The 18,186-nt window shown below is 43.7% G+C and overlaps 1 protein-coding gene across 29 annotated transcripts in view; it reads right to left on the minus strand.

Moving 5' to 3' along the window:
* Positions 1 to 18,186, minus strand: part of obscnb (obscurin, cytoskeletal calmodulin and titin-interacting RhoGEF b) — a 614,792-nt gene that overhangs the window by 544,067 nt on the left and 52,539 nt on the right. For all 29 annotated transcript variants that reach the window (XM_078231785.1, XM_078231777.1, XM_078231827.1 and 26 more), the window contains exons 9-10: positions 15,352 to 15,627; positions 8,982 to 9,257 (exon numbers count right to left, since the gene is read on the minus strand). In XM_078231785.1, coding sequence (XP_078087911.1) covers positions 8,982 to 9,257; positions 15,352 to 15,627 — 552 coding nt within the window. The remainder of the gene's footprint in view (positions 1 to 8,981; positions 9,258 to 15,351; positions 15,628 to 18,186) is intronic.

Consider the following 18,186-nt stretch of genomic DNA (forward strand, 5'->3'; position numbering starts at 1 on the left):
TGGAATTGGACTAGCACAGCATTATGTCCCGGTACTAATCTGCCCTGAACCATTTTTCTGGAATCAGGATTGGAGGCAGAAGGGCTACTGGTCAGGATGTTTAAAAGCCTATTAAGATGAATTCCGTGATTTTACACTCAATGCCTAGGCCCTGTGGTGGGACAGTGGCACCGGGCAGTGGCAAGGGGACAAGGCCTGAAGGGGTGGGCCCATGACAGAGGCAGGGCCATGATGGGGGAGGCAGGGCAGGGTCGGGAAGTTCCGTAAGGAATGGGAGGGAAGGAGGAAAATCTGCATAGGGGGGGCAGGGTCCAGGGGGATGACATCCTCCGATCTCCCGGTGTGTACACAGTGCACTGGGAGATCTGCGCAATGGCACCCCGGGAGCTCAGCAGCCAGCTTCCCTGCAAGATTAGGCTCCACCCCCTGCCCCTGCTGGCGAGAATCAAGTCTGAGCTCTTGTTTTTTCTAAGTGCCATACAATTGCATCTGGGAACTCGCCCAAACAATTGGCTCGATTCTCTCCCGCTTTCACGCTCGTTCGGCACTACTTTTTTTGGTATGATTGCCTGCTTAGAATTTTTGGGGGGAAATTCCACCCCAGATGTCTGGATCTGACTGAAAACAGGTGGGCATGTTTCACGCTGTCATGTTGAGGGGCAGGGCCTAAACACATCGGCAAAGCAGGCTGCGATCGGAGCATCAGTTTTAAAGAGTGCCCCAATCAGAGAAAAAAAATAACCTCCCCCCCCCCCCTCACCATGGAGATGTCAGGAGCTCCTCCCCACCCCTGTGATCAGAGAGTATCTCTCCTCCCCGCCCCCCAAACTGTCAATGCCGGCATTCCTCCCATTCCTCCCCCAAACATCACTGGACTCCTCTATCTCCCACACCTCCAAATAGTCAAAGCAGGCACACCCCCGCTCCCCCCTTCCACCCGAAACATCATTGGCATTGGACCCCTTCCAACCACCCCCCAGTCAAACAGAGCACTGCTTAGCAATGTCCCTCTCCCCCAGCGCCTACACTCACCTCTCCGCCCTGATTGCTAGGGGGAACATATGGCCTTTAATTAGATTTAAATTTACTAAAATGTATTAAAAACAGACTCATGTCTATAGTGGGCATGAACCTGATTAGGTCGCCAGTGAGGGAAGGTGAAAATCCGAAACCGTGATCTCACAGACGAGATTCATGGAGAGGGGGGGCATTCTCCCATTCCGCCACGCTAATTTTTTAGCTTGTCCGCCGATTCGCGGGAAAGGTGCATGCTTTCCCACCGTGCATCTGCCAGCGCTGAATATCCGGCACCATCTAAGACACGCTGGAAACAGGTGGGGACACTAGGTAAGTGATTTAAATATGCTTTTAATGTAATTTAAATCTGATTAGTGGGCCCAGGACTGAATTCTCCAGGCCCGCTCGCATCTCACACCCTGTCACTCCAGCGGGGTTCAGACTAGCTCCCCATTTTCGGGGAACTAGCGGGATCATCCTGCTGGAGTGAAGGGGGGACAATCAGGGCCCCGCAGGGGGTCTGGTGGCGGGGGGGTGGTGCCCCTGGGCATGGGCACTCTGGCAGTGCCAGCCTGTGCTCCCTGGCACTACCCAAGGGGCAAAGTGCCCATGCCCAGGGGACACCTTGGCACTTCCCATCAGGCATGGGGCAGTGCCAAGGGGGCTGGGCATAGGGGGCACGATCTGGGGGGCGGACCTCGATGCAATCGGTGAGAGTGGGAGTCCCTCTGACACCCTGCCATGGCAATCGATGGGGGCAAGAGGGAGGCCAGCAATTGAGGCGGGCTGGCAGGGTGTGGTCAGCCATGGCGGGGGGGTGCTGGAGATTGGCCGGTCCAGGATGGAGGGGGGGGTTTGGGGACAGCAGGACTGGCCCACAAATGGTAGGGGGGGCCACAATCGGGCCATGGGGGGGTGTGGAGGGGCAGCACTGTGAGGGTCATGGACTGGCCAGCGATCGAGCTGGCCAGCAAACTGCAGGCTGATGGTTCGGGGCCACTGCACATGCGCACAGGCCCGGAATTGGCAGTCTCCGGCGGTGAATAGACCCCACCTCCCGAGTTTTAAATGATATTCCCAATTGTGACCTCTGCAGTGCACAGAGTGTGGGAGATTCTTGTCTGAAGTCGCACTGAAAAAAACGGCGTGATTATACCAGTTTTCCCGCAAATTTGACACCTAGAACGTTTTTGGGAGAATGGCGTCCATGATTTCCGGGTTTCACCAGGTCTTGAGTCCCCGCTGCCATTCCCATGGGCAGAGAGCAATGGCTCAAGATCTTCCCAGTGATTGATTGGTGCCTGTTCTGTGAATACGTGACTGGAAGCATGATTCGTGTAGGATCTCTAGAAGCAGTAGAGGCAAAGAGATATTGGCAGCAGTAACTTGGGACCAGCCACTGTAGATGGTGCAGCAAGACCACAAATCTCTGAGGACTCTGAGACATCAGAACAAAGCTCATAAGGAGGAATCATAGAATACAGTGCAGAAGGAGACCGTTCGGCACATCGAGCCTGCACCAACAACAATCCCACCCAGGCCCTATCCCTGCAGACCCACGTATTTACCCTGCTAATCCCCCTGACACTAGGGGGCAATTTGTCATGTCCAATGAACCTAACCTGCACATCTTTGGACTGTGGGAGGAAACCAGAGTACCCAGAGGAAACCCACGCAGACTTGGGGAGAATGTATAAACTCCACACAGACAGTGATCCGATGCCAGAATTGAACCCAGGTCCCTGGCACCGTGAGGCAGCAGTGCTAACCACTGTGCCATCATGCCACCCAGGGAATCTGATTAGTTTGTCTCGCCTCAGGTAGTATCTCTAAGTCATGAGTTTGGATATTTTGTGAAGTTTTAATACCTGTTGAATACTTGTGTGTATAACGGAGCAGCTCAGAGGTTAGTTACTTTGTAAACAAAGTAAGTCAGAGGTATAACAAAGTTTGATGCCTGGTGTAATTTTGTGGTAACTTGGTACAGTTCAATAAAGGAGATTAAATAATTCAAGAGTTTAAGTGTATATAGCGTCAGTTGACCCGAGTTCAAGGGCAACAACACCTTTCAAGTGGTTACAATTACTGGGATAGGATATTCAAAATATTGGCTGGGGTATTCCACATGGAAATCCCACACACCCCCCACTAACTGTTCTATTAGATACAATTCCAGAGGGCTGGAAAAACAAAAATATAACTATCTTTTACAAATTTTCCTCAAAGCTGCCATTAAAGGCATCGCCCTCAACTGGTTGAAACCCACATGCCCAACCTATTTGAGAGTTATTTGAGACAGAAAGAATCATGCATGAATTATGCTTATAAAGCGATAAATTCTTTCGAAGGTGAATCCTAATAATGGGAATATTGTTCACATCAACTAAACCACAGAGAGCATCTCACCCTCACACCAATCCAGCACCATTCATCATCTCAATATATATATTTTATTTGCTTTTTATCATAGAATCATAGAATCCTACAGCGCAGAAGGAGGCCATTTGGCCCATCGGGTCTGCACCAACCACAATCCCACCCAGGCCCTATCTCCATAACACCATGCATTTACCCTACCTAGTCCCCCTGACACTAAGAGGCAATTTAGCATAGCCAATCCACCTAACCTGCACATCTTTGGAGCATGGGAGGAAGCCGGAGCACCCGGAGGAAACCCACGCAGATACAGGAAGAATATCTGATTACTTCTGGTATTATTATTATTTATTTTTATAATGATTTTTCTTATTTTCTTTGTCTCTTACTTTGTGTGTTTGATCTTATTCATTGTTATCACTCTAAAGGGCGGCACGGTGGCACAGTGGTTAGCACTGCTGCCTCACAGCACCAGGGACCTAGGCTCGATTCCAAACTTGGGTCACTGTCTGTGTGGAGTTTGCTTGTTCTCCCCATGTCTGCGTGGGTTTCCTCCGGATGCTCCAGTTTCCTCCTACACTCCAAAGATGTACGGATTAGGTTGATTGGCCATGATAAATTGCCCCTTAGTGTCAGGGGGAATAGGAGGGTAAATGTGGGGTTACAGGGATAGGACCTGGGTGGGATTGTTGTCAGTGCAGGCTCGATGGGCCAAATGGCCTCCCTCTACACTGTAGATTCTATAATGTACTTATTTATTTCATAGCATCTCTTACTGTGCTTTTCCACATATTTTCTATCATTTCTCACTGGTACCTTTGGAAGGAAGCAACTTTTGTACAGGCCAGTTACCATCATCAAATTCTTGTCTATCTATTTTATCAACACTTGGCCGTGCATGTAACTTGATTCTCTAAACTAAAAGTGCCTTTTAACATTGTTTTGTTTATATTTGTCAACAGCACGGATGATTAATGTCATGTACAATTCTAACCTTTTTAACCATTTTAATCTTTTGTACTTGTGCACGGTGAGAACAGAAAAATTAAAAACAATAAGTTCAAAGAAAAAAGTGGTTACAATAAGCAGCTTTTTCTGCAATCCATTTTGTCAATGTCTCAATTTCTTTTGGTCAGGATGAAGAGGTGTGAAGTGTTTGAAGCCTTTGTTATTGATATTTTAATACTTTAATGGTTATAGCCTCGTTCTGTGATTTAAGACTCTTTAAGATTTATGAGAGTTGAATTTTCAGAGCACTCCCAAAACAGGATTGGGGGAGCTGGCATGCCAGTTGCAAGATGCCATTCCTAGCACTGGCCATTTTAGAGGACATGATGTGGAGATGCCGGCGTTGGACTGGGGTAAACACAGTAAGAAGTCTCACAACACTAGGTTAAAGTCCAACAGGTTTATTTGGTAGCACAAGCCACTAGCTTTCGGAGTGCTGCCCCTTCATCATTGACTCACCTGATGAAGGGGCAGCGCTCCGAAAGCTAGTGGCTTGTGCTCCCAAATAAACCTGTTGGACTTTAACCTGGTGTTGTGAGACTTCTTACTGCATTTTGGAGGAGACAAGTTTGGGGCCCATGAAGGCCACTCACCCCCACAGGGCGGACAGGCAGTTAGGTTCATTTGGAGCCTTGTTAAAAGGCAGCTAAAGGAGACTGAACGGGATTTTCCAGTTGGCCTCCAGTTTCTGATATGGCAGAAGGCAGATCAACCTTCCAGAGAAAAATGAAACAGACTAGGTGTCAACGTTCCTGACAGGTCTACAGGCCCACCTTGCCTGAGTGGGGGCACAGCCAAAGATCATCCCATGAAGGGATTCTTCCCCCCAAGCACCACCCCCTCCTACACAATGATGGACTGGCTGCTTATTCTGTTTTAAAGTTTTTTAAAGTGGTTCAGAGGGAATTTTCGCATTGAGGCACCCTCCCAGTTACAACAAACCTGTCTCCATACCAATTTTTAAGGGCTCAACCACTTGACAATCTTAACTTTAATCAGTTTCCCCACTTAGAAGCAAACCTAGCTCCCTTTTCAGCTCCATGATTGTATATTAGCAAAAACATAATGAATATGTATGCATTTTCTATTGTCAGAGAAAGACAAACAGATGTTAAATTTCAATACACAAAACGTCCAAAGCTACTTTCAACTCTAAAGACTGTATCAATATTATAATCAAGCAACTTATGTGAAATATAGCTGGACCTATGCTTAGACTGAACAATAGCAAGTAACATGTGTGCCTCTGAAGGACCAGACAATTTAAAAAAAGGTCCAATGCCATGACTTTCAACCTCACTAAGTACATCACAGACAACTTGAGAGTCACCATTTACCAAAAGCTTAATCAAAACAGCCAATCAACAACATGGCTGCAACAGCAGGATTGAGGGTAAGTGCTCTTTGACAAGTGAGTCAATTCCTGACCCCTCAAATCTTTTCCACTATGTAAAGTCTTATCTGAATGATCCAGTTGCAACACTCATAAGTCTAACAGTACCTAAAACAGAATTGTCCCGTTAATTGGCATTCTTATCAATGGACTCAGAACCATCACCAATTGTTAAAAGTTGCTGCAGTAGGTGCTATCTATAGGATGCAGTTCAGCAACAGTTTATGGCAGAATCCCCCAGTACTATCATCTCTACCACTAAGAAAGACACAGGAGCCTCCCAAGTTTTCACTGCCCTGAATTGGATATATACCTCCATTCCCTAATTGTTGCGGAGTCAAACTCCTGGAATTTCCTACTAAGTTGTGGTTTTAATGCCATTACAAGGACAGTAGCAGTTCATGAAGATCCATCACCTTCTCAAGGAAACCAGGAATGAGCAATGAATGCAGCCTTTCAACATTGTCCAAATTTCCAAAACAAATCATAATTAGTCCTTACATAAGTGTAGTTAAATGAAGCTGAAAGGTAAATCCTGCAAGTCTTGTTATAGTGATTATTAACAGTGAAATGGGTAATACTGCTTTTGTAGCCTCTGACACTAGTGGCTAAGCAGTTCAACAGAAAATTTACAATGAAGACATGTTGCGATGAGTCAATAATTAAAATCAACACTTCAAACACCAGGAAAAGTTTAATTTTTCGATGAGGTGAACAGGTGTGTAAATGAGGGCAATGCATTTAGCACAGTTTTCTTGGACTTCAGTGAGGCTTTTGACAAGATCCCACATGGGAGGCTGGTAGCGAAGGTAAGAGCCCATGGGATCCAAGGAAATTTGGCAAATTGGATCAAGAATTGGCTGAGTGGCAGGATGTGGAGGATGATGGTCGAGGGGTGTTTTTTTGATTGGGAGGCTGTGTCCAGTGGGATCCCATAGACACCAGTGTTGGGGTCCTTGCTGTTTGTGGTTTGTACAAATAATTTAGACTTAAATGTAGGACAGTTGATCATTAAGTTCGCAGATGATACAAAAATTGGTAGTGTGGTAAATAATGAAGACGATAGCCTTAAAATAAAGGAAGATATAGATGGGCTGGTCAGATGGGCTGGTCAGCGGTAAATGAAAGTCAATCCAGATAAGTGTGAGATAATGCACTTGGGCAGGACAAACAAGGCAAGGGAATAAATGATGAACGGCAGGAGCACAGGAAGTACCGAGGATCACCAGTCCTTTAAGGTAGCAGGACAGGTGGATAAAATGGTTAAGAAGACTCACAGTATACTTGCCTTTATTAGCCAAGGCATAGAGTTTAAACACAGTAAGAAGTCTCACAACACCAGGTTAAAGTCCAACAGGTTTATTTGGTAGCACCAAAGTGCTAAGAAAATAAACCTGTTGGACTTTAACCAGGTGTTGTGAGACTTCTTACTGTGCTTACCCTAGTCCAACATCGGCATCTCCACATCATAGAGTTTAAGAGCAAGGAGGTTACATGGGAACGAGATAAAATGCTGACAAGGCCAGAGTTAGAGTATTATGTGCAGTTCTGGAATCCACATTATTAAAGGGATGTGATAGGGTACAGAGGAGATTTATCAGGATGTTGCTGGAGACTTTAAGTTATAAAAAGAGATTGGATAGACTGGAATTGTTTTCCTTGCAGCAGAGGAGACTGAGGGGGGACATGATTGAGATATATAAGATTATAAGTGGCATAGATAGAGTAGACAAGAAGAAACTTTCCCCTTGTTGGAGGGATCAATGATCAGGAGGCATAGATTTAAGGTAAGTAGCAGGAGATTGAGATGGGATGTGAGGAAAATCTTTTTCATCCAGAGGGTAGTGGGAATCTAGAACACACTGTCTGAAAGGGTGGTGGAGGCAAAGATTCCCATTTAAGACGTAGTTAGATTTACACTTGAGATACTAAGGCATACAAGGCTATGGTGCAAATGCTGGAAAATGGGATTAGAATAGTTGAATGGTTTGTCTTTGACTCGATGGTCCGAAGAGCCTTTTTGTGTGCTGTAGAGCTCTATGACCCTATGTTTCTTCATAGAGTCATAGAGGTTTACAGCATGGAAACAGGCCCTTGGGCCCAACTTGTCCATGCCGCCCTTTTTTTTAAACTCCTAAGCTAAATCCCCATTGCCTGCATTTGGCCCATATCCCTCCATACCCATCTTACCCATGTAACTGTCGAAATGCTTTTAAAAAGACAAAATTGTACCCGCCTCCAATACTACCTCTGGCAGCTTGTTCCAGGCACTCACCACCCTCTGTGTGAAACAATCACCCCTCTGGTCACTTTTGTATCTCTCCCCTCTCACCTTGAACCTATGCCCTCTAGTTTTAGACTCTCCTACCTTTGGGAAAAGATATTGACTGTCTAGCTGATCTGTACCATTCATTATTTTATAGATCTCTATAAGATCACCCCCCAGCTTTCTACGCTCCAGAGAAAAAAGTCTCAGTCTATCCAGCCTCTTCTTATAACTCAAACCATCAAGTCCCGGTCACATCCTAGTCAATCTTTTCTGCACTCATTCTAGTTTAATAATATCTTTTCTATAATAGAGTGACCAGAACTGTACAGCAACTGTATTCCCAAGTGTGGCCTTAGCAATGTCTTGTACAACTTCAACAAGACATCCCAACTCCTGTATTCAATGTTCTGACCAATGAAACCAAGCTGTCCACCGTGACTCCACTTTCAAGGAGCTATGAACATGTAACCCTAGATCTCTTTGTTCTGTAACTCTCCCCAACACCCTACCATTAACTGAGTAAGTCCTGCCCTGGTTCAATCTACCAAAATGCATCACCTCGCATTTATCTAAATTAAACTCCATCTGCCATTTGTCAGCCCACTGGCCCAATTGATCAAGATCCCATTGCAATCTGAGATAACTTTCTTCACTGTCCACTATGCCACCAATCTTGGTGTCATCTGCAAACTTACTAACCATGCCTCCTATATTCTCATCCAAATCATTAATATAAATCACAAATAACAATGGACCCAGCACTGATGCCTGAGGCACACCGCTGGTCACAGGCCTCCAGTTTGAAAAACAACCCTCTACAACCACCTTCTGGCTTCAGATAAAGAGAGTTGACTAAAATTAGTATTTTGAATGCAACATCTATACTTCCACAATGTTATTTAATTTTATTTGTCTTACCTTTAACAGTGACACTCATAGCAATCTCATCCTCTTTTGTCTTAAAAACATATTCACCAGATTCTCCAGATTTGGCATTGTGAAGGACTAATCTTCGTGTTGTACCTTCTGATTCAACACTTACTGCTTTGCTCAGCTTTACTTCCTGTCCTTTTTTGTACCATTTCCCTTCAACAGTAGATTGAGACACATCACAAACAAGGACTACCTTCTCTCCCACATTTGCTGTGTACTCTGTTTGTGTTGTGGATTTCTTCATGATAGTTGCAGCTGATTCTGCAAAAGCAAAAGAAATAATAATAATATAACGGTGAAAAATACCATAACCGTTATGCTCTGATGCACATAAAAAACTAGATCAACTAGAAATGGTTAACAATGGAACTTTACCTGGAAATGAATCTTTTCTAATCGTGCCCCAGTGAATAAGTTAGAAATTATTACATTCATATTACAATATCTCTGACCAATGCTTCAAATTATGTCTCATAATTAATTTCCATGTATAGATAAGAGGTCAGTCCATAATTTTTTTTAAAAATTCCATGCACTATTTGTATTGAGATGGAAATTTTCACAATGGAGACCAATATGAACAGAATGCGGTCTTTAAATTGATTGTATAATTTCCACCAGAACCATTTGGTAACCATTCCGTGATATTAGTAAAAGAAAAGGAAGCCTAAACAGCAGAATAAATCAATCCACTTAAGCAGAGAATTTACCTGAATTCCCTTTCTATCAGCACTCATTTTTAAAGGTACCAGATTTTTCTCATGTTTTGAGGTTTTTATAAACTTAATCAGTTTCTCAAACTGTTATATTGGGATATGAACTCTGGATTATTAATCTAAAGATGTGCGGGTTAGGTTGATTGGCCATGCAAAATTAACCCTCGTGTCAGGGGGGTCAGCAGAGTAAAATATGAGGGGTTACGGGAATAGGGCCTGGGCAGGATTGTGGTCAGTGCAGACTCGATGGGCTGAATGGCCTCCTTCTGCACTGTAGGGATTCTATGGTTCTATGATTCTATAATTAACCTAGACCTCTAATTTACTCTTTCAGCAACATAATCACTACGCTACCGTATCTTACCTATACTCCTTTAAAAGTCTATATACATAAGATTATATTTCCTTTATCAATGTACATCATTAAGAAATCTACTAAATATCTCAAACAGGAATTATATTTCGCAAATCTGATTTCAAGAAGAAATTAGATATAGCTCTTGGGGCTAAAGGGATCAGAGTTGAGGAGGAACTTCTTCTCCCAGAGGGTGGTGAATCTCTGGAATTCTCTGCCCACTGAGGTGGTGGAGGCTACCTCGCTGAATATGTTTAAAGCGCGGATGGATGGATTCCTGATCGGTAAGGGAATTAAGGGTTATGGGGATCAGGCGGATAAGTGGTACTGATCCACGTCAGATCAGCCATGATCTTATTGAATGGCGGGGCAGGCTCGAGGGGCTAGATGGCCTACTCCTGCTCCTATTTCTTATGTTCTTATGTTCTTATGATCAAGGGATATAGGAGGAAGGGGGGATCAGGATATTGAATTCGATAATCAGCCATGATTAAAAAGAATGGTGGAGCAGGTTCGAAGGGACGAATGGCCTACTCCTGCTTCTAGTTTCTATGTTTCTATGTAAATCCAGGCAGTCTCTCCCTAATTTTAAATAAAAACAGAAAATAGTTATCTGTGGAGAGAAAAACAGAGTTATCCTTTCATTAGAACTTCTGGGGAAATGTCAGACTTGAAATATAGATATTAAGTACACCATCATATTGGATCGGATCTCAAAAATGACAAGACAGAATACGGGAAAGAGATAGAGAATCTGGTGAAATGATATGATGAAAATAATCTCTCCCTCAATGTCAGTAAAACAAAGATTTCAGGAAGCACAGTGGAGGACATGCCCCTGTCTACATCAATGGGGACGAAGTAGAAATGGTCGAGAGCTTCAAGTTTTTAGGTGTCCAGATCATCAACAACCTGTCCTGATCCCCCCCACACCGACGCTATAGTTAAGAAAGCCCACCAACGCCTCTACTTTCTCAGGAGGCTAAGGAAACTCAGCTACGCCTCTCACCAATTTTTACAGATGCACCATAGAAAGCATCCTTTCCAGATATATCACAGCTTGATATGGCTCCTGCTCTGACCAAGACCGCAAGAAACTACAAAGGGTTGTGAACATAGCCCAGTCCATCACGCAAACCAGCCTCCCATCCACTGACTCTGTCTACACCTCCCACTGCTTCGGAAAAACATCCAGCATAATCAAGGATCCCACGCACCCCAGACATACTCTGTTCCACCTTCTTCCATCGGGAAAAGATACAAAAGTCTGATATCATGTATCAACCAACTCAATAACAGCTTCTTCGATGCTGCCATCAGACTTTTGAATGGACCTACCATTTATTAAGCTGGTCTTTCTCTACACTCTAGCTATGATTGTAACACTACATTCTGCACCCTTTCCCTTCCTTCTCTCCTATGAAGTCTATGAACGGTATGTTTTGTCTGTATAGCACGCAGGAAACAATACTTTTCACTGTATCCCAATACATGTGACAACAATAAAACAAATCAAACCAAATTATAAAAAATGAAAAACATGGAAGTTATGCAAACTTGTATAAAGCTCTGGTTAAGCCACAACTAGAGTATTGTGTTCAGTTCTGGTGGTCACCACACTTCAAGAACGATATGAGGGTCCACGAAAGGTTAGAGGAGATTTACCAGAATGATTCCCGGGATGAGACATTTCAGTTATCAGATTAGATTGGAAACCTGAGGTTATTCTCCCTTGAAGCAAGGAGATTGAAGGGAGACTTGATAGTGGCATGCAAGATTATACCAGGTGTAGGTACGGTAGGCAAAGAAAACCTTATCCCATTAGCTGACAGCACAAGGACTAGGAGACACAGATTTTAGGTTTTTGGCAAGAGGTGCAGGGGATTGTGAGGAAGAACTTTTTTTACTCCACAATTTATAATGCTAGGGAAGCAGAGAAAATCAATTATTTTGAAAGGAAATTGGATGGGGAAGTGAGGGAATTAAACTTGTAGGGCTATGGGATTAAAGTTGGGTAATGGAATTGACTGGAATTCTCCACAGCCAAATGGTCTTTTTCAAATGGTTGAATTTTATGCTGGTGGTGGTTTTGCCCCTTTGCTTAGAAGACAGGGATGAACCTGCCTTTACTTGGTTAGCATGCCCCATGGCCTTTAATTGGGCATGATGTGGAGATGCCGGCGTTGGACTGGGGTAAACACAGTAAGAAGTTTAACAACACCAGGTTAAAGTCCAACAGGTTTATTTGGTAGCAAAAGCCACACAAGCTTTCGGAGCTGCAAGCCCCTTCTTCAGGTGAGTGGGAATTCTGTTCACAAACAGAGCATATAAAGACACAAACTCAATTTACATGAATAATGGTTGGAATGCGAATACTTACAACTAATCAAGTCTTTAAGAAACAAAACAACATGAGTGGAGAGAGCATCAAGACAGGCTAAAAAGATGTGTATTGTCTCCAGACAAGACGGCCAGTGAAACTCTGTGGGGGTTACAAATAGTGGGACATGAACCCAATATCCCGGTTCTCATGTCCCACTATTTGTAACCCCCACAGAGTTTCACTGGCTGTCTTGTCTGGAGACAATACACATCTTTTTAGCCTGTCTTGATGCTCTCTCCACTCATGTTGTTTTGTTTCTTAAAGACTTGATTAGTTGTAAGTATTCGCATTCCAACCATTTTTCATGTAAATTGAGTTTGTGTCTTTATATGCTCTGTTTGTGAACAGAATTCCCACTCACCTGAAGAAGGGGCTTGCAGCTCCGAAAGCTTGTGTGGTTTTTGCTACCAAATAAACCTGTTGGACTTTAACCTGGTGTTGTTAAACTTCTTACTTTAATTGGGCACCAGCCTTTTAATTGGCTTGAGGTGGGATGCCTGCCCCTCACCAAGAGGAAGTCTCACCTCAGAGAACCTCAAGCTAATTAGTCAGGGGTCTGGTAGCTCTCATGTCCCAACGGCATTGGGAGTGGTGATCACTGCATGAACTGCAGAGAAACTGAGGGGAAAGCATTCACTGTTAAAGTCAGGATGTAGGATGAGTTTGGGGTCTTAGCATGGATGGGCTGGCAGGACTGGATAAGCAGGAGGGGGCAAATGGAGGGGGAGGTGGGTATCATGGTTGGAAACAGTACAGAAGGGGAATGGGGGAGGGGTTTGCACTTTGAAGAGAGGCCCTGTAACATCACTTCACTAACTCACATCAGTTTATCTGCTGCTGTAAAGCTTATCCATGACTTTATTACCCTTATTCCAACACACTCTCGTCCAGCCACATTCTACCATCTCGAAAGCCGAGGTCATCCAAAACCCTACTATTTGTGCCCTAACTTGCACCAGGTCCCATTCATCCATCATACCATGCTAACTAAGCTTCATTGGCACCAGGTTAAGTAAAGCATGACTTTAATATTAGAGTCATAGATCAGAATTTTACCCCACAGGGGCAGGATGGCGGGTGGAAGGATAAACGTGGTGTTATGCCAGCAGTGCCATTCCTGTCACCTATCCACCCCTGCGCACACCCACTGTAATTTTACCAACATCGAAGGAGGCCTCTGGTAGGCACAGATTGCACATGAAGAAGGCACTCCCCTCCCCAACCAGCCCAGCACCAAGGCTTGCCTGGATTTCCAGGTAGCTAGGAGATTGGCAAGGGCCTCTCCTGCCATAGGTGGTGAAGAAAAGGCCTTTAAATGGCCAATTAATGGCCTTAATTGACCATAGGCAAGCAGGCTGCCCAAATGCCCTCCTGCCACTTGTCTGTCCAATCTGTTAGCCTATCTATGCCCTGTTGCAGTTGATTGGTATCATCCTTTCTGTCAAACCTCCTTTACCATTAGAAAATTTTGAAATTTTGCTCTATATTCCAATGACCAAGTCATTTATATATATATCAAAAATAGCAGTCAGCCTAGCACCTTGGGGAGCATCACTGTCTACCATTCTCCAATCTGAGAAACAGTCAGTTTCCACAACTTGCTGTATTCTGTGCTTAAAGTCATGTTTAATTAAAGTTGACACTAGCTCTCTTATTCTATAAGCCTCAATCTTATTAACTAGCCTCTTATGTTGTACTTTATCAAAGGCTTTCTTAAATTCCATATAGACAGCAGCCATTACAGTCCCTTCTTCAACCTTTTCTGTTCTTTCATCAAAAAAATCAACTGGATCAGTTAAACATAATCTGTCCTTTACAAGTCCATGTAACAGTAAGAAGTCTCATAACATATAGACAGAGACTCAACTGTAAGATAATGGTTGGAATGCGAGTCTTAACAGGTAATCAAGTCTTTACAGGTACAGACAATGCAAGTGGAGAGAGGGATAATCACAGGTTAAAGAGGTACTCTGTCTATATATGCCGTGTTTGTGAACCCAACTCTCCATTCACCTGTTGAAGAGGCATTGCTCCAAAAGCTCATGATACCAAATAAACCTGTTGGACTTTAGCCTGGTGTTGTGAGACTTCTTACTGTGCCCACACCAGTCCAACGCCGGCATCTCCACATCAAGTCTGTGTAAGGCAAGTCTTTCTGATACCTCCACTCCCAATTCCTTTAGCAACGGAGCAGATGACCTATCCACTCCAAGCATAGCCAGCCTTCCCAGTATATCCATCCTATCAATTTTCACCCTATTCGTTACTCACACCATATTGCTTCTACTGGTATTTTCATAGTAACCTCATCCTCAGTAAATACAATATATTTGTTAGATATTTTAATCTTGCCCTAAGCCTCTAAGCACATATCACCCTCTTAGGCATAATAGGTCACATGTTACCTTAAAAGTCATACATACCTTAAAGATCACCCATTGACCAATTAAAGTTTTTCTTTGTTTCTTTCCCACTCTTGTTTTCAAATCCTTCACCCATTCATAACTCAGTTATCTCCTCCAGTTCGACCATCATCCTGGATAGCCTGGCTCCTTCAATTGTGATCTCTTGTAAATCCCCAATTTTAATCACTCCAGCATTGGCACTCATGCCTTCAGCTGCCTGGGCCCTAAGCTCTGAAATTCTATCCTAAAACCTCTTTGCCTCTCTGTCTCTCTTTGCCCCTTTAAGATGTTCCTGAAAACCTATCTCTTTGACCAAGGTTTTGATCATCTGCTGTAACACATGCTTAGGTGGCTCAGTGTCGAATTATGTTTGATAAAACGTCTGAAAAGCACTTTGATACATGTTACCCACGTTGAAGGTGCTTTATAAATGCAGATTGCTGCTGTAATATTAGTTTGTCACTGTCACTAAAGCAACAATCAAATTTACTTTTACCTTTGATCTTAACTTGGAATGTTAGACTGTCATCATTAGACATGCAGGTGTAGTTTCCTTGGTCGCTCTGCTGCACTTTTTTGATGACAAGTTTGCGTTGTGTTCCCTGAGAGATGATGGTTATCCTCTGGTCCTGTTTAACCTCTTTTTGATCCTTTCGCCACACGACCACAGCATCAGGTGGTGACACCTCACAAGACAGTTCCAAACTTTCTGAGGCTGTTGTTATCACTTCTGGAGGAGTTTTTGGCTTGTTTATGAACTTCACACATAGATCTGCAAATAAAAAACATATTTTCATTACAATTGGTACCTTAAATCAAACTGACTGGAAATCACACAGGTACTAGTATTTAATTTAATACAGACTATTAGGAGAAAAAGTAATCTTATGCTAGCATCTCAGACTTAGGAAGCTCTGACACCAGGAAGCTCAGAGGAACAGGTGGATCTAGGGGTACTTATTCACAGATCCCTGAAGGCAGTAGAGGAGGTGAATAGGGTAGTTAAGAAGGCAGACGGGACACTTGCTTTTATCAGTCGTAGCAAAGAGTATGAGAGCAATGAGGTTATGTTGGAGCTGTGCAGAACATTGGTTCGGCCACAGCTGGAGTACTGTGTGCAGTTCTCGTCATCTCACTATAGGAAAGATGTGATTGCACTAGATGAGGTACAGAGGAGATTCACCAGGATGCTGCCTGGGATGGAGCATTTGAGCTACAAAAGGAGAGTGGATAGGCTTGGATTGTTTTTGCTACAGCAGAGAAGGCTGAGGGGGGACATGATTGAGATGCATAAGATCATGAGGGGTATGGACAGGGTGAATAGGAAGCAGCTGGTCCCCTTATTTTAGGGGTCAATCATGAGGGGGTATAGCTATAGGGTGAGGGGCAGGAGATTCAGAAGGGATTTGAAAAAAAAACATTTCACTCAGAGGGTGGTGGGAATCTGGAATGCACTGCCCGGGAGATAGTGGAGGCCAGAAACCTTACAACCTTTTAAAAGTGTTTGGATAAGCACTTGAATCGTATCAAGAATATGGGACAAATGCTGGAAAATGGAATTAGCGCAACTTTAGTGGCAGTTATTGTCGGTGCAGACTCAATGAACCAAAGGGCCTCTTCTGCATTGTGAGATTCGATGACTTACTAGAATTAAAATAGCTAGGCTGGAAAAAGATCCTTTAGTGCTTCTGTATGCTAGTATTAGTTTTGACAACTCAGCATTTCGCTTGGAATGTGCACTGAGTTTGGGATACCAAATTTGATGCTGGAAGGGTGATAATTTTAGCTTTGATATCCAGCATTAATATTGGACTATGCTGGTATAAGCTTGGACATTCCTACTTTCATTCTTAAATTGTACCATCATCAATACCTTGTTGCAACTCAAATGACAACAGGTTTCTGACAGAAGCACTGGCAAAAATAACACACTACCAGATATCTGTGCTACGAGTCTCTACTAAAAGCAGTGTATAAACAAAACATTTATATTTCATACAGCAGTCATAAAACAAACCTACATTGGATACTTCTGCGATAAGAAGTTTAACAACACCAGGTTAAAGAACCACCCTGTCCACTTCTGCGATGACAGACAAAACTTAAAATAGCACTACACTTCCATTAACTCTTGAGCTGATTTAACCATGAGATTGCAAGGCATAATTAAAGAGTGGATTAAACACACTTGGCATGAATTTACTGGCTCGCCTCGCCGATAACCGACGTGGCGAGCTGGTAAGATAGAATGAGAGGCAAAAAGTCAGATTCATGTCCGGTTTTTCACTACTTGCGATCTTGCCAGTCCCATTTTGCTGGTGAAATCAGCTTTGCACCTAGGTGCAATCGTCGTGATTTGCGCTTCAGCTTTGCGCGAAGGTGATTTCAATATTAATAACTTGATTAGCATGTCATTAATGAGTCCCGGACGCTATCATCTGGGCTCACTTACTTTAGCCTCATCGCTGGTCGAGGTCCTCATCGGCGAGGATCACAAATGGCCCCCACCAACGCGATTTCTATCCCTCTTTTCACCTCCCGTTCATCTGTCTATCAAAATACTCCTTGAACGTTGCTAACCTTCCTCTTCCACCGCCTCCACTCGCAGTGCGCTCCAGGTACCCATCACCCTCGGTGTCAAAAACATTTCCCACACATCTACCCTAAACTTACCACCTCTCACCTTAAACCTGTGCCCTCCTGTAGTCGACCCTTCCACCCTGGGAAAAAGCCTCTGACTATCCACCCTTTCCCAAGAAACTTTACCTTTTGTACCTGCCTGCCTGACAAACGGCTCATAATTTTGTAGACTTCTATCAGATTGCCCCTCAGCCTCCGGCTTTTTCTAGTGAAAGCAATCTGAGTTTTATCCAACCTTTCCTCCAGACCCTAAAACCCTCCAGACTAGGCAACATCCTGGTAAACCTTCTTTGCACCCTCGCCAAAGCACCCATGGTTCTTCTGGTCGTGTGGTGACCAGAACTATACACAATATTCCAAATGTGGCCTAACTAAAGTTTTTATACAGCTGTAACATAACTTTCCAACTTTTATATTCGATGCCCTGGCCGATGAAGGCAAGTATGCCATATGCCTTCTTGACCACCTTATCTACCTGTGTTTCCACTTTCAGGGATCCCACTGTATGTTAATGCTCCTAAGTGTTCAGCCGTTTACTGCATAATTCGCACCTGAATTTAATGTTCCAAAATGCATCACTTTGTATTTGTCTGGATTAAACTCCAACGACACCGCAAACTGCCGGTTCCAAGTGGAGAGGATCTCCAAGAAGATCGCGCATATTGACACAGACATCAAGTTTCTACAAAGA

This window comes from Mustelus asterias, chromosome 2, assembly GCF_964213995.1.
Source record: "Mustelus asterias chromosome 2, sMusAst1.hap1.1, whole genome shotgun sequence".
Classification (NCBI taxonomy): domain Eukaryota; kingdom Metazoa; phylum Chordata; class Chondrichthyes; order Carcharhiniformes; family Triakidae; genus Mustelus; species Mustelus asterias.